This window comes from Hirundo rustica, chromosome 16, assembly GCF_015227805.2.
Source record: "Hirundo rustica isolate bHirRus1 chromosome 16, bHirRus1.pri.v3, whole genome shotgun sequence".
In the NCBI taxonomy this organism is placed as follows: Eukaryota; Metazoa; Chordata; class Aves; order Passeriformes; family Hirundinidae; genus Hirundo; species Hirundo rustica.
This window is the reverse complement of record NC_053465.1, coordinates 7,906,297-7,922,534: the sequence shown is the minus strand read 5'-3', so window position 1 is coordinate 7,922,534 and position 16,238 is coordinate 7,906,297. Positions and strand designations below refer to the sequence as shown.

The 16,238-nt window shown below is 47.2% G+C and overlaps 1 protein-coding gene across 1 annotated transcript in view; it reads left to right on the top strand.

Annotated features, from left to right (window-relative positions):
* The first annotated feature begins 3,474 nt into the window (after nt 1-3,474).
* Nucleotides 3,475-16,238, top strand: part of CTNNBL1 (catenin beta like 1) — a 47,554-nt gene continuing 34,790 nt past the window's right edge. The window contains exons 1-4 of the mRNA XM_058422738.1: nt 3,475-4,038; nt 11,486-11,674; nt 13,850-13,956; nt 14,806-14,947. Of these exons, the coding sequence (XP_058278721.1) occupies nt 3,511-4,038; nt 11,486-11,674; nt 13,850-13,956; nt 14,806-14,947 (966 nt within the window). The 5' untranslated portion in view covers nt 3,475-3,510. The remainder of the gene's footprint in view (nt 4,039-11,485; nt 11,675-13,849; nt 13,957-14,805; nt 14,948-16,238) is intronic.

Here is a 16,238-nt window from a genome sequence, read left to right as displayed (position 1 = left end):
ATAACACCACAGCTGGGTTCCCGTGCTGGCACTGGACCCCTCCAGCTCCTGCAGTGCTGTGCCCTGGCATCCAGCACCATGGGACCAGTCATGCAGGGATCCTGGCCAGGAGCTGTGCCAGGCTTTCAGGGTGGGAAGGTGGCACTGGAGAGGGAGGGCACAGGCTGTGTTTCGCTCCATGCTTACACCCTCACAGCCCCAGCTCAGCTTGTCACAGCGCTGTGGGGCTGGAATGGGTGTCATGGTCAGACTGGGGAGGTGGCAGCTCCCAGAGCTTCCCTGGCACCTCCAGTGCCTCCAGCTCTGGGGAACCAGCACACAACCCTGACAAAGGGCCTGTCCTCTCCCTCCTGGGGCCTGGGGAGGACATCTCCCAGCAGCTTTTGAGCAATTAAGAAGTGGGAAGGGATTCAGGCAGCTCCCTTCGGCACAGAGCCGGCACAGCAGCGCCGGGCGAGCTCAGGAAAGGTTACACCATTTGCATTTTACCCTTCAGTAATTCCAACACTTAGGGGTGCAATTAAGCGGCAGCCTGGTGTTATGAAGCTATCAGGGCGGAGAGACCTGAATCCCAACGAACTCCGTGTGCGTGCCTGTCCCAGCCTGCTCCATCTGTCTGCGGTGACACCGCGGCGGTGCCAGCGGGTCGCAGGGATGGGCTGTGATTCCATCCGATGCCCATTGTTCCCTTGCCAGCTCAGCCCTGTCCAGGCACACGGTTTTGATACTCACGGAGGGGAGTGAGGGTTGGGATGGAGCAGGTCCAGGTTTGTGCCATGCTCATCATCACAACAAAGCATCTGATCTGATGGTGCCCCCCAAAAGAACAGCCCCCAGCCTGCTTTGTTCTGTGTGTGACCCCCTGATGCTGCAGAGCTGGATGGACCGAGGTGCCTGTCCCAGTGCCAGTGGCACATCTCTCCAGTGGAACAGGGTCTCTTCAATGTTCGGCAGCCCCTACCCTCTGTGGGAGGACAGGGGCACTGTGGCCATTCTCCTTTCCTGCCCCAGTGGGACAGCAGGCTGAGAGAACCGCTGCCTTCCCCTTTAAGCATCATTCCAGCTTAATTCGATGGTTTTGAGTCCCGGCTCATGATTTCTGCAGCAATTTGGGCTGAGATTTCTCTCTTTCCCTCCATTATCCACTCTGATTAACTCAGCTGGCCCTGTCAGCTCCCATTCCGGTGCGGGGAGCCCGGTGAGAGCCTGTTAAAATGCATGAGCCTGTGGCAGTCGTTCCACTGCCCAGCGAGGCTGAACCGAGGGAAGGGGCTGCAGGCAGCAGGGCCGTGCTGGGGAGCTGGGGGCTGTGGGGGTCCAGGGCTGGGGTGCAGGTGCTGTGGGGGTGCCAGTGTCCTCCTCTGCCAGCATGGGGGTGTCCTGGGCAGAGCTGAGCCGAGGGGGGACGTCCCTGTGGGGTGCAGGACACAGCCACCCCCACATGCCAGGCTGTTGGGCGGCTGAATCCTCCCCCACGCAAAGGCTCATTTCCCATTCCAGCTCTGACTTGTTCCCTTTTTCTCATTTTAATAAAGACGAAAGCATCCGGAAACGCGGCTGCACCCGCCAAAGAGCGAGATCTGACATAATTAAAAAGTGGCTTCAATCAGGCTGTTTTCCTAATGGTTTGTCATATCAGCCCGCGCGGCCCTGCACCCCCAGTGCTCCCAACCCCCTGAGGCATCATTTACATTTCTTAATAACCCCTCATTAATATTCATGACGTGGGGAGGGTAATAACGGCTGAGTGCACACCACTAATTCAATTTCAGCGAGCTTCAGTGTGTTTAGTTAATCACTGGGGGACCTGGGTTACTCAGTACAATTATTTATTCGGAATTAGATCTCGAGGCATCTGGGTTGAAACCTGAACTCGGAATAAAATTAAACCAGGATTTTCCTCCTTTCCTCCTCCCACCTCCGCTCCCATCCGTGGCTCTGAGCATCCCCTGCAGCCCTGCTTTGCTGGGATGAGGAACTGGTGTTTCCATCCTGGCACCGTTGCAGTGGCTTGGGCTTCTCCTCATCTGCGGCTGCCGCTGGGTCCTGGCTTCTCTGTGTCCATCCAGGGAAAAGTGTCAGGAAAGGACTGAGGACATGGTCGGCCCTGAGGGTGGCACCCCATTCCCTGTGGAATGTGGGTGCTTGGGAAGAGGAAGCCAGGATTTCTGGAGTCCTTGTTCTCCTGGCCAAGCCAAATCCCAGGGTTTGCTCCAGCCCATCCAGAGCCTTCAGCCCCTTACCCAGCTTTGTTGCATGTTCCACCTGGGAGAGGCTGGTGTCAACCAGGGCAGCTGCTTGTCTCCATCCTTCCTTTATTTACTTGAGAGCTTTTTTAATACTTTAATTTTGCTCCTGGTTTTGCTTTTTCATTCAATATTTTGTCCCTGTGCTCTAACTCACCTTATTGGATAAAAATTCCATTATTGAATCCTGCCCTGTAGGACTGGATGAGAATTGGGTTTCTGAGGCAGCAATGCGGTGCCTCGGTTCCTCAAATTCCCGCTTTTGTTTTTTTGGGAGTTCCCCTTGGCCTTTGAGTCCTGTCAGGGAGGTGAATTGAACATTTTCTATCCCTTTGTTCAAGAAGAAGCTTGAGGCGAAGGTGCTGGCCTCACTCCCTGTGCTCAGGTTGGGACTCTTCTCGTCATGGATGGTTTTTGTCTTCCCCCAGCTCTTCCCAGAGCTGTTCCACTCAGCGGGAATGAGGTGGAGAGGAAACCTCGTGGCAGGAACAGCTCATCATATTCTGTGTGTCTGTGGATGGTGGGTTCTTGTCCCCACTTCTCTCTGTGTGTGCTACACCTGCTTGTTGTGGTCATCCCTGGACGGGGGTCAAGCTTCCCAGTCGCTGCATCCTGTTCCCACTATGTGCCAGTACCCCTCGAAGGTCTCCAAATGTGGTGGTTTCACAGCTGGGGAATTAGCTGAACACTCAACACCCCAAAGCCGGATGAGCTAATAATTATCTTCTATTTATCTCATCTTTAACATGCAGATTTGTTGAGTTAATTTTGCCATGACCGATCTACTATATTTTCTTGAAACAATGGGGGATGCGAGGAACTCCTTCAAAAACATTATATATTTTTTTAATTTTCTGAGATTTCTCAAACCAGACTCCTGCTGAGATAACGGTTTAATAGCTGCGATCATTATGAAAAATTCTTTTAGCTCAAAACTGTTTTTTAAAGCACAGCTGCAATAAATTCAGTAGGATTTTGGCCGAGTTGACTCTCTTTTAATTATTCTTATTTGTTAAATTGAGAAATGCCCCGGTCTGTCTGGGGTTCTGCATCTTGTGGAATCACAGAGCGATTTGTCCCGACCTCAGCAGACAGAGGGGCCGTCACATCGCTCCTTCTCTCAGAGCCCGGTTTTTGGCTTGTTTTCAAGGTGACAGCGGTTAATGACGCCGGGTATAAATAGAAGAGTGTTGCCAATAAACGCTGGCAGCAGCCGCCTGCATTGCCGAGCGCGGCTCAGCCCGGGGAGCGTTTTTAGGTGGTTATGGAAAATGTGTCACGAGAAAAGGTTGATTCTCTCTGCTGGGTGTCCCTTCCCCCGCTGGGTGACACCAGCGCCCGGGGCACAGCGGGGACGGGACCCCCGGGCCCCACTTCGCCCGTGGCACCGGGAGCTCGGGGCAAGGAGCATCCTCCTGTCACCAGGGGTGCGTCGGGGTCTCGTCCTCTCCCTGCCCTGCACTACGTGGCACCGGGGGACAGGCGGGAGGTCCCCAGCGCTGCCCTGGGACCCCCGAGGGGTTTGCACCCTGGGGCGGGGGCTGCCCCGCTCCGCTCCGCCCGCTCCCCTTCGCGACAGCTCCGCGCTGCTTTACGGCGGTGTGGCGCATCCCACCTCTCCCTTTCCGGCACAACCCTCTTCACCTCGCTTTCCGGCAGTGTGGCGTCCCACCACCCGGCTTGCGCTGCCTGCCTTACGGCAGGTGTCGCGCGGCCCCGGTGGTTTGCGACAGGTTCCCGGTGGCGGGGCCCGGTGGGTGCGATGGACGTGGGGGAGCTGCTCAGCTACCAGGTGAGCTCGGGAGGTTGGACTGTGCTGGGGCTGTCGCGGTCCCCTGCGCTCCGGCCGCCAAGCGCGGAGCTGCCCTCCTCCGTGGCTCCGCTGCGGCGGCAGCGATGCTGCTCCAGCTCCGGTGCGGCCGCGGGCCTGGAGCTGCTGCCGTGCGAGGCCTGCCCGGCCGCACTTGGTGTACTCGCACGGGGTCTGGTTAAAGTGTCGCTAAGCTTTGAGGGTCTCTCCCCCTCTTCGGAGCAGCGGTGCTTGGTGGGACCCGGTTACCGGGGGCTCCGCGGGGCCGCGGCTTTGCCGCTGTCGTTTTCGGCCGCAGACGTGCAGATTGGTGCCCGCCTGTGCCTGGAGCGAACACTGAGCTCGTTCCATGGCTGTTACAGCATTTTTTTTTTTTTTTAATCCTGTTTTATGCCAAAACTAATTTAATTTCATTTTTATCAAAATATTTTTAAAAGTTTTACTCGGTGCGTTTTCATCCAATGCCCTGCAGTCATTGTTTGCTCGTTGTGTGTCGGTATCGAGTGTCTTGATTTGTTGCCTCGGGGCAGATTTCAGGTGTTCCCTCTAAAACAGTGGATGAGGGTATGAAGTGCAATAACATTTTGATACCTTGGCTGGGGTAGCTTTGGGCTTTGCTTCAGTTCTCAGGCCGGCTGCAGCCGTGGGGTATCCCTGGGTGAGGAAAACACCACCAGACATTATCGGCCGTGTAAGTGTGACCAGGTCTGCTCCTGAGCCGAGAGCACGGAATTCCTTGTGGAACTCAGTGTGTGCCTCATTCCGTGGGGCTCAGAGGTGAAGGGAGCATCTTGCTGTTCACTCCGTGTTTGTGCTTTGGGAATGTGTTGTTTGGAGATGCGCAGGGAGAAAAGGGAAAGTTGCTGTTAGGTTTGAGAAGTTTCTCAGCAGTTTTCCCAGGGGTATTGAAGTGTCTGGGGCATGGCTGTGGGAGGAGTCTGTCTTTGAGAGCTCCACTGGATTCCTCCTTGATAATCTCCAGGATGTTTGCTTCTGTGGCTTGCTCTGTCTCAAACATCCTTCCACATCCTGCTGCATCCAACAGCACAACCCTGCTGGGTCTGAGATCTACTCCACTTCTGTATTTCTCTATCCTTTTTAAATGTGATTTTTCAAAATCAAATTAGAATTTTCATTCCTTATGTTCCTTTGATTCTTTGGCCTTCTCCAACCCATCTGGGGGTTAGCATCCCTTACATGTCTGGTATGCAGGTTAAGGCACAGAGAGGTAAACATGAATAAACTTTGTCATTTTTTAACCAAGTTCCAGTTTGGGGTTTTGTTAGTTGGTTTTTCTCTTGCTCTCAGAATGTGAAGTCCCCAGGGTTCCCTCCACTCTGGAGGGAAATGTCCATCCACCTCGCTTTCCTCACTTGGATTTTGTTCAGCTTTTCCTTGGATGAGCTTTCAACACGGCAAGGGGTGATTGCTTGTGACAGCGGGGGCTATATTCTGTAGAGGTAAAGAAATGCTGCTTAGCTGCAGGGTATCTAAATTTTAATTTCATTTCTCGCTGCTGAAATTGTTCTTAGCTGTGGGGAAAGGGGAAAAGCATTCTGCAGCTTTCAACCAGCTGCTGAAATGTTTCCTGAAGGATTTGCGGTGGCTCTGTGCTCTCCTGGGCTCTCAGCTGAATGCAGGTGGTTCTTGTGTCACTAGCTGAGGTGATGCTTTAGTGAGCATTGGAAGTCAGTGGTGCTCAATTCAAACCTCCAGAACTGGGCACAGTGGTGAGTACAGGTGAAAGAAGTGGAGGACCAGAGAGCAGGCATATAGCTCTGGTTCTGAGAAAATGAGATTCCCTTCTGTGAGGGCATTTCTGGCTGAGAGGTGGGGAAAAATAGCTGGAAACAGCAGATTTCATTGTGTTCCATCCTGTGGGTCAGGCTCTGCCTTTGAGGAGGGGGGCTTGGCAGCTCACCCAGCAGTTCCTGGCCCACTCCAGCCCTGGATTTGGGAGCTTCCCTGCTCTGGGCTGTGCTGTGAGCTGGCTCAAGGTCTCTTTGATTGTCCTCATTGCAGAGATGGTACCGGCTGTCAGGGAGGTGGTGTGGTGCCTCAGCTCTCTGACTTTAATCTCTTGCTGCAAATGAGTTGGTCTTTTCAACCTCCCTCAGCACAACCCAAAATAATTGCTTTTCTTTTACACTGTTTTGAATTTTCTCCTCTAAATGTGTAATCTGTGCCCTTGCTTCGGCAAGAGGATGTTCCCCCTCAGAGCCAAACTTGGCGTGGAAGACTGCAGGCACCGTGCCACCAATTCAGCACCAAGTGTCTGCCAGAACAGGAAAAGAAACCTCTTGCAACAAAAAATACAATTAAACAGCACCTGGCCTTTTATACAAAGCTCAGGAATCCATAAACTTTACGTGTTGCTGCAAAACAGTTGCAGATGGTCTAAAGTGATGATTAAATATTGCTGCTGTTTGCCCAGATCTTCCGTGTTTGGTCTCTGATTACAGAGGGTAATTAGGAGGACAAAGCCAACTCCGGGGCCGTTCAGAGTCCTCTTACAGTTGTCTTGGGAGGGAATAAGGGAGATTATTTGAATTCTCATTAAAGGCAGATTTCATCACCGTGAGCGATCATTACAAGCTGCTATTTTTTTGGTGGAATGTCAGTAAAATCAAAAAGCAGAAGCAGTAACGAATGGGGTGAGATCTGACTTATCTGTGCTGGGTGTTGTCCCCGTTGTCTGTTGGGGTTGGGTGCGGTGTGTACGGGGATGGATCTTCATGTATCCATGGGGGCACATCACCATTTCTGCTGCTGGGATGGATACTTTACTGTCAATTTGTGAAGTAATGGAGCATTTTGATGGTAGGGGCAGCTCAACTGAGCTGGTTGTTGACTACTTATAGCATTATTACCCCAGTAGCTCCTCTCCTGGCAGCAGTTAAAACAAGGAGGTGATGTTGGCTCAGCTGTCTGCCTCATCCTTTGGCTCTGCTCCTGGGAGTACAGCCCAGTGCTGCCAGAGCTGTCTTGGTGCTCTCACAGGCTGGCAACTGAATCTCTAGTTTACTTCCCAATGTAATTTCTTTGACCACCAAACCTGAGGGTGTCAAGAAAGATCTCTGTCCTGCACCTCCCTGATGTTCTCCTTGGGTGGTTCAGAGCCTCACAAGGGAGGGCACAGGCGTTCATTCCTGCTGAAATTCATAACCCATATCCACGTGGGTACAGTGTGCACCTATCATTGCATTTGTCTCAGTTTGTGTGATTTTGGAGCTCTTGGGTCTCTTGAGATTTCTGATTTTCCTGGGGTAGCAGTTCTTCCAGTTTTTAGCGCTCAGATCTGGCACCATTTAGAAGTGCTGTGTGTTGTGCCTCAGGAAGAAAAAGCATGGAAAAGTGAGATTGATAGTAGCCTGGTTTATCACAAACATTGGAAACAAAATTAAAAAGTCATTGAAGATTCCTCTGGAGATTAAGATCCCAAACTGACAGCTGCTGTGCTGGTTTCTTGAATGGCTCTTTGGGGAGGGCTGGGATGTGGGCACAGAAGAAACTGCATCATTTATGAAGATTTATTTCAGATTTCATTAAAAAAAAATTCTGAGCCTCACAGTAATGAGGTTACTTACAAAACAGGTATCTTAGTAATATGAAACTCCTGAGTATTTCCTGAGTAATGGGAAACTACCAAGCCTTCTCTAAACCTTCCTTATGTATGGCAAAGGCCGAAGCAATCAGGATTCTGAGAAATGTGTATTCTGATTTTGTGGTGTACTTAACCCTGATATTAATGTGTAATCACTGCTTGGAGGTAGCCCAGGGGCACTGGCAGATTGTTGTGCTTTGATTTAGGACCTTGTTTCCCTGTCCCTTGTGGCAGATGTGGCAGGTGCTACTCCTGCCACCCTCGCTGACGGCTGGCTCAGCCTTACCTGGCTGTGCATGATCTGTGAACCAGGATCTGTGTCTGGGGAAAGTCTGTACCCAAAGGCTTGGCCCCGGGTAGTGTCAGCTCAGGGTATGTCAGCTAACTGACACAACCAGCACAGGAGGACTACAAGAGAAAGGGGAAGATTATTCTCCCATTCCCAATTACCAGCTTCTGTTTACTTTATCATATTTTATAAACAGTAGCTTTTTTAAACCCTTTTGTATTCATTGGTTTTTGTGTGGTGCTATCAGTGTTAGATTTAAATGAGAATGCCTACTGAATAAATTACTGTGAATGCCCTGCATTCACCGGGAACAGAATTAAGCTTAGCTAACAAAACAGTTGAGAAATGCTTTTCTTGTGCATTTTCTAATGAATTCCACCTTCTTGCCAGGTTCACCTTAGCACAGCTATGTAAAAAACCTCACATTTTGTTTATCAAATGATTAACTTTCTCTTTTCTACCAGAAAGGCAGAACTTGTGCAGATATCTGTGAAACTGTGGAATTGGTTAAATAAATGTGTTTGGACACAATCCGTGTGTTTGCTGAGCAAAATGCACCAGGCTCGGTGCAGCAACCTATGGGCTTAATTCTTGCTAGTTGGTAGCAGTCCTTTGCGAAACACAAATGCAAACCCAAGATGAAAATCAATGAACAGAAACTAATGCCTGCCTTAAATCAGTTGTTCATGACTGTGCATCTCTTGTGGAATGAGCAGGACCCAGGTGTTCCACTCGGGCCTTGGTTTCGTGGCTTTAATAAGTGCTGGTTGGGAACAGCAATGTTCTTAGCGAGGTTTTGCATAACATCAATAAGGAGAGGCAAAGCCTTAATGCCTGCTTAATAGCGTTTGCCCGGAATTCAATTACTGCCTATTGCCAGGCTGCTGGCAGCGTTAATGATCGCACGCGGGGCACTTCCATGATTTATCATAATGATTCTGGTATGTGTTAGAGACGCCTCTCCCAGCAATGCATAAATACCAAAAAAGGGTAAAATAATTGAGATGGAAGCAAGGGTGTAAATTCTGATCTTGAGGATTGTGTACTCAGAGGAAATGGGGAGGGTTTCGTGATGGAGTTTTAATTTAGGTTTTGTTCTGGGATGCAGTCCCTTCCCAATGTGGCACATTGCATCTGACAGACCCCCAGCTCTCTCAGCCTCTCATTACACCTCAGGCTTGCCAGGGGCTTTAGTCCTTTCTAATGTTTAGAAATAAGAGTGAGGAATGAGATTCCAATTCCAAATTAGGAACATCCATGGCAAATCTTGTTGAGATTTAGATGTAAATTTCGGGATTTATGTCACTAATTGCTGTATTTGTGTTTGTGACATTACTCATCCTAAACCATCTTTGACAGATTAAGGTATTACCAAGGAGTGAATAGAAAGATATAGGAAGGGCAGGGCCCCTGGTGACATCAAGGACATTGAGTAGGAAGTATGGATTTACTGAAGTTTTTTCCTTGGATGATGTCATTTAAAAGAGCACTTTTTCCTTATTCTTTTTATGGGGTTGCCGGTTGCTCAGGGAGTGTTTGAATTATTAGTTGTTGTCAATGACACGTTTGTTTCCAAATGGATCTATGTGAAATTATATTTTAATGTACCTAGAAGATAAGTAATAGGAATCTGCTTAAAAAAAAAAAACAATCCACAAAACCCTCCAAGCAAATAAATTTTTCATTTCACAGAATCTCTGGGTATACTTCCATGTCATGGCTATTGAATTATGAGCTGAATAACTGCTTTAAAGGTACATGGAGGCACTTTAGAAGGGTTTTAAGTCAGGAATGTACTATCTGTAATGGAAATGGCAGAGAAGATCTAGGGAGAAAGAAGACAGATAACAGAGCTTGAGCAGGTCTGCCTGGGAGTGAGCAGATACAGCTCTGATTTGTGCTAAAGTGTTGTCTGGGAAACTTGATTCTGCATCTTCCCTGAAGTGGTGACAAGGTAGTAACCCTGAAAACAAGGTGATCCCAGCGAGGCTGCTGTCTGGCCTGCTTCTTAACTATAGTTAACTCCTCATGTGCTTTTGGGGGCTGGGGGGCAGGGTGGTGGGGGGGTGGGTTTATGTTTTTACATCTCCTGAAAGCAGCATTTTCTCTGGAGCAGATAATTTACCAGCTTGTCATTGGTACTGGGCTGTGCCACTGGTGCAGCACGTGGTGGAACTGGAACCACAGCTGGGTTCCCTTATGAGCCTGGAAGGTTTATTACCCTCTGCAGCCCAAAAGTTCCTAACCTGCAGGGAGCTGGAAATTCCTGTCTTGATGCTCACACTAGTGTCAGACCTGGTGGGAGAATGACACTGAAACTTATTTCCTGTGCACCTTTCATTGGATCAAAGAGGGGAAAGATCCCGGTCTCAGATGAAAGCAGGGCCTGTGTTCATGGAAGCCTGGTGTGAGTTTTGCCATTTTAGACAGAGGGTCCCACAGAGCAGAAGAGTAGGGGCTGCCTGCCAGGTGTTGTTTTATAAATTAAGAGGAACACATGTTAGACCTAACAAGGCTACAAAATCACCTACCAGGTGACTTGAGGAGTGATGTAAAGTAAAAGTATTTTTGTTATAATTTTATTATTCATGGTACATACACTCCTTTTAAATAGTAAAGAATTAAGGTTTGTTTTGCTGTAGTTATAGAGCATGGAGTACTCCTGTTCCAGCTTGGTTGTCCTTCAAGAATGTGAGAGACCAAATTTAATGTCTTTGTAGGTATTGAAGGGAAAGCTTTTCCTTCTATTGCAAATGCTTTTATCCCTTTCTGCCTGAATGAAAACGTAGGATTAGGATTAATGGACTTCTTCTTGTCCTTGGCAAATTACCTTTAGTTTTGACAATCAACTAGAAATAGTGGAATAAAATAATAGGTTATTCCTAATAGGTTATTCCAAGCAAACCATGGCAGTTTGGGTGCTGTTTTATCCATGCCAAGCCCCTGCAGAGCTGCAGCCAGCAGCAGTCCTCCTTGTCCTGCCTGCACTGAGTTGGGGTGATTCTGCTTTTACTTGTCAGCAAACTTCAGACAGAAGGATGAGGGTGAAATGGGACGCACACAGGAATTCAATATAATCTTGTATATGTTGTGGGTAAAAAATTATCTCTCCCTGCTGTCTGCTGAGCATACCAGTCTGCTGGCTGTGAAATGTGGGGCTGTCTCAGCTGAGTCAGCAGATTGGGGTTCCTTGATGGGCAGCTGTGCCCCACTGAGCAGGGCTGTTTGGCCGCTCCTTGTCTGTGCACTCCTTGTCCTTGCTGTCTATGAAGATATTTTCCCATGAATTGTGTTCATAGATCAAAGAAGGTAGGATGTTGACACAGCTCTTGGCAGAGGCATTCATCTACTCATGTGATGTTCCACTTCACTAAATTAATTTCCTTTCCAGTTTTCAGAGTTGTTAAGTGTCGTGTAAGCAAATCTTTTAAACAACTTGTAAGAATTTCCTCGGTATGGCTTGTAATATTGGTATTCTGGTTTGCAAGGGTCACTAAACACTTGTATTCATTCACCTTTTATTTCTCTGACTTCAGCCTAACAGAGGGACAAAAAGACCCCGCGATGAGGAGGAAGAGGAAATCAAAGCACGTCGGAAACAAGCCAGTGCCCGAGAGCATGGTCGTCATAGGGAAGAAGAGTCTGCTGCCCTGGAAGAAACTGATGATGAGAAGAAGAAACTCCTTCAGATAATTGAGAGGGATGGAGAAGAGGAAGATGAGGAAGTAAGTCCTCTGGGAGAGGAGAGGCAGTGTCAATAACCGAAAACCAAACCCCTTCTCTGTGATTTCCGTTTCTTACCATGTTGGTGGTGAGACTTAATGTTATTTTCCTGTACTCCTACAGCTTCAGTTGTAGGCTTCCTTTCCTGCCCTGCGGGGGTGTTCGTTAATTTCAAATTTCTCAAATATATCAGCTGAAGATTCAAAGCAGGGGTGAAAGGGAGAGGGCTTTCAAGTCTAATCTCTGTTTGGTCTGAAAATACCCAAATCACTTTCTAAAGTATATTTTTAGGAAACATTTTCTGTGTTCTAACCAATTTCCTGACTATTGTTCTCATCAGTACCCCCAGCCGTGCAGCTTCTCCCCCTCTTTGTAGCTGTGCGGCAGCAGCAGCAGCAAATAAACAAACATTCTTCTGTACAAGAAAGGTCTTGGGTCAGAGGAGGGGGGTGGCAGCTGTCAAGGGTAAATGATTTCAAGCCTTGGAGACAGAAATCCAATGCTGCATTGGCCTTTCTGCCAAGGGCCAGGGAAAAGATCACTTTATAAATGTGACACATGGATTGGTATAAATCTAGAAGATATTTGCTTCCTGCTGCCCGTGTCCTGTTTGATAAAAAAACAAGTGATATTCACCACTGCAGAATCATGTAGCTTTGTAAAATATCATTGTCCTTTGTATACAACATTGCCAGCATCCATCTTTGAGAATCTCCCTCGTTTTTTTGATGTTGAGCTATTGCCGTGACAGTTGTTGCTGATAGCAGAGAAAGTTAATGCAGGATTTCTGTAGCATTTCAGCTCCAGGGAGGATGGATCGAGAGAAGAGTCCCTCTGACTAGCTAGAGTCTTGTGGATTCCTGCAGTGTGCCAGTCCCTCATCTTTGTCAAGTAGAGTCCTCCCAGCCAGACATTTTAAAGGCTGAAAGTCCAGGCTTTCTTTAGAACTCAAATCTCTTGTTTATTGCTTTGGACTGCAGTTAATATAAGTGCCATTAAAATGTGCTTTGTCCCAGTAAATTTGATGAGAAGAAGCTAATCTGTAGGACACTGCAATACTGAATGCAAATTCAATACAAGATATAAAGCAGATCCTAATGGAGATATTGTAGTGATATGTGTTAGAGGAAGCAAACAATCAAAGGGAACAGAGGAGAGCAGTGTCAGCATGTGTGGGTTGAAATCTCCACTGCAAGAAGAATGTGCTTTGGGCACTGTAGTATTGATTGGCTGAATGGGGTGGTGACATGAGTGGGATGGCAATGAGACAGGTTGGGCAAAGGAATGAAGGAAATCCAATAATAACTGAAGGCTGGGGCTGATGTTATTGTAATGGAGTTTGCCGAAGAAATGGAGAATTTCTCTCTCATACCAGATTGCTGCTTGGAGTCACTGACCAAAGAATCTGCAACACCAACAGCAACTCTTGATTTAATCCTGAGCAGGGGATGGGCACAAAACTTGGCTTGAGATGGGACGGTGTCTGGCTTGGTTTTTGTTTTGTGAGCTTCTCTTAAATAGTGGTTGTAACGCAGTCGAACAGAGGAGAGAGAAGAGGTTACACAGGGAAATCTATATCATCAATTTTTTAATAAAAGAAGTGCATTAAAGTCATAAACTAAGGAAAATGTTTGTAGGTGTCAGGGAGGCAGCCGAGGTTGCATTGCTGCTGTACAGTAAATATACAACTCCAGTTGAGAAACACCTTAGAAGCATTTACAAAGTAAAGAGAAAATACTAGAGTAGAATATTGATTTATTTTTTCTTTAGGAAAAGGCTTTAAGATAGCAGTGAAAGCTTATCCGAGTGAGGAAGATGTGGAATAACATAAATTCAAAGCAGTTAAATGTAGACTTACAAAAAGCAATAGCACAAGGGACTTCTGCAGAGAAGCTCTCTGTGGGCACAGGCTGTGAGTGCATGTTTGCTCTGTGTCAGAAGCAGGAAAGCCTCAGTATGTACTGGTGGTGCCAGGTTATAACAGGTGTAAAAGAGCAGCTCAAGTCTGAGCTGCAGTGGGTAGTGATGGTGTGTGAGGTGTTTGGCAGCTCTCTGCAGTGAGATTCCAGAACTGGCTGGAATTCCGAGGGCCCTGGGCCTGGCTGCAGTCCCATCCCATTGCTGATATTTCTCCAGCCATCCAAAGCTCACTTTTTTGCCTTTTCTGATTTGGTCAGGAGGAACCTTTGGATGAAAGTTCAGTGAAGAAGATGATTCTCACCTTTGAGAAGAGATCCTACAAAAACCAGGAGCTGCGGATCAAGTTTCCTGATAATCCAGAGAAGTAAGACTATGCTTAAACTTTATTCCTTTGATTTTAGGTGTAAGCCTAAAGCAATTGCTGGACTATAGTGATGTTTTCAATTACATAAGGCTTATGTAACAGCAGTTATTGCCTTGTAGTTCTTCTAAATATTATTTGAAACTGACTTTGTTAATTAAAAATGGCTTTGTTGAGACTCTGGTGGGCCAAATATATGGCTGGCAGCACAAAAACCATCATAAGCCGTAGTCAAAGGTCTCATCCTATCATTTCATGTGAAGGTGTGTGCTTGAGAGATCTGTATGGGGAGGAAATCATTTCATGTTACCCAGTGCTGTGATGAGCAGAATGGCTGGATGGGTTTGGAGAGCCAGATGTGGTGTTTGTGTTGTAGAAGCTTCTTCCTCCCTTCAAGGCATTCTGTTATTCACATTAAAGGGATTTCTTCCTAGCCTTCAATGCCATTATTTTTTGCCCAGTTTGCTGTCCTTTCCCTTACCCATGTTATTTTTATGGACTTCAGACTCATACATCCCACGTGTGCTAGCTGGGGTAGGTGCAGCGCTCTGCAGAATTTATTTTATAAGCAGGTTTTTTCATGTGTGACTGCAGCATCTGGATTTTAATTTTTTCTTGAAATTTTAGAACTGATTTACAGAATTTGAACAAATCTGCTTATTTACTCTATGTAAATGATACAGTAGAAATGTTTATGCTGCTGCAGGATTAAACTTCAAGGGGCATGCATAGGACAGGGAGGATAGAAGTGCTGGTGCCATGTGCACCTGGGGTGACAAGTCCCACCTGGTATCTCCTGGAAGGTAGTGGTCTCTTCTTGCCTTTTTATTACCCCTTCTTGTCTTGCCTCAGGTTTATGGAGTCAGAGCTGGATTTAAATGACATCATCCAGGAAATGCACGTGATCGCGACGATGCCCGGCCTGTATCACCTGCTGGTGGAGCTGAACGCTGTGCAGTCTCTGCTCGGGCTGTTGGGACATGACAACACAGATATCCTTCAGTTGTTAAAGCGGCTCTCACGGGAGAGGCTTTCTACAGACTTTTCTGTAATCTCTCATATCCTCTTTCCCAGGCTTCTGTAGATGTTTTTCTCCTCTTCCCACCACACTGAATTTATGTGTTGGTTTTTAGGTTTTTTTCTCAGTGAAAGCCCTCTCTGTTCAAGTAATATTGATTTTGAATTTTTTTCGGTGCTGTTATTCTCCTTTCTTGTTTTATGACCCTTTCATCTAGTTTTGAGTGGCAGTGTTAGAGTGTGAGCAGATGAGCAGCAGAGGAGAAGTGGAAGCCTGGGTTTAGCAGTGATAATCTCAGACTGTGCTAACTTTGTCTGGGATAGCCCCAGTGAAAATTACACTGTTTTACCTATTTTTGCTGAGAGCTGAGCTGTCTGGCTGTCAGCTGTTTGTCATGGATTAGCTCATCACATACTTCACCTTGGTTTGTAAATGTGCCCTCTTTGTGTGCCCATACCTTTAGTTTGGTGTTCACAGAGCTCAAGGCTGTGGGTGTTCCCTCTGGTTAAGTACATATCCAGAGACAACTCCATTTCCATGCTCAGTGAGGTCCAGTGGCACTGACCCTGATCCCTCTGTGCACCTGGCTCTTGTACCTCTGAAGCTCTGAGGGCATCTGAGAAAGAGTTTCTCGTTTTAATAAAGTTGATCAAAAACAGTGCCATTTTTTGAGTATCCTGGTGCCTTGATGCTTAGCTGTCAGCTGGGAACTGGCACTATGCCCAGCTCCCCACTGTGCAGTCTGTAAAAGCAGACCTCAGCCCACTTTGCTTGTAAAATATTCTACAGCAGATTAAGCTGAAAAATTGCTACATGACTTGGGAGATTGTCTGTCTGTGTCCTGAAAATATCAGTGAGCGGAGGGAGCAGTGAAGCCCTGTGGAAAGGGCACTGGATGTTGACTTGGGACCCAGGCAGTCCTTTTTCCATTTTTATTGATCCATGGCCTTAGGAAGGTAATTTATTCTTTGCTTCTTTATGTATAAAGCAGGAGATAACACTTAGCAGCTTTCCTGAGGTGTTTTGGAATATACAATGTGAAAAGGCCTGTTAGTGCTGCATGTTGTGGTCTGATGCCCAGATCTTGGTTTTCTTTTTTAGCACTTCTCTTTATAGCACCGTCTATTGAGAATTCATAATTCATTCTTTCTAAGTGGGTGCAGTGATCAGAAGCTAAAACCAAAACATAAATATTTTATTGCATGCCAGTTTATATTAGAGAGCGCTGCTTATGTGTTTGGGTATTTTGACTTGCATCAGGTAGAAC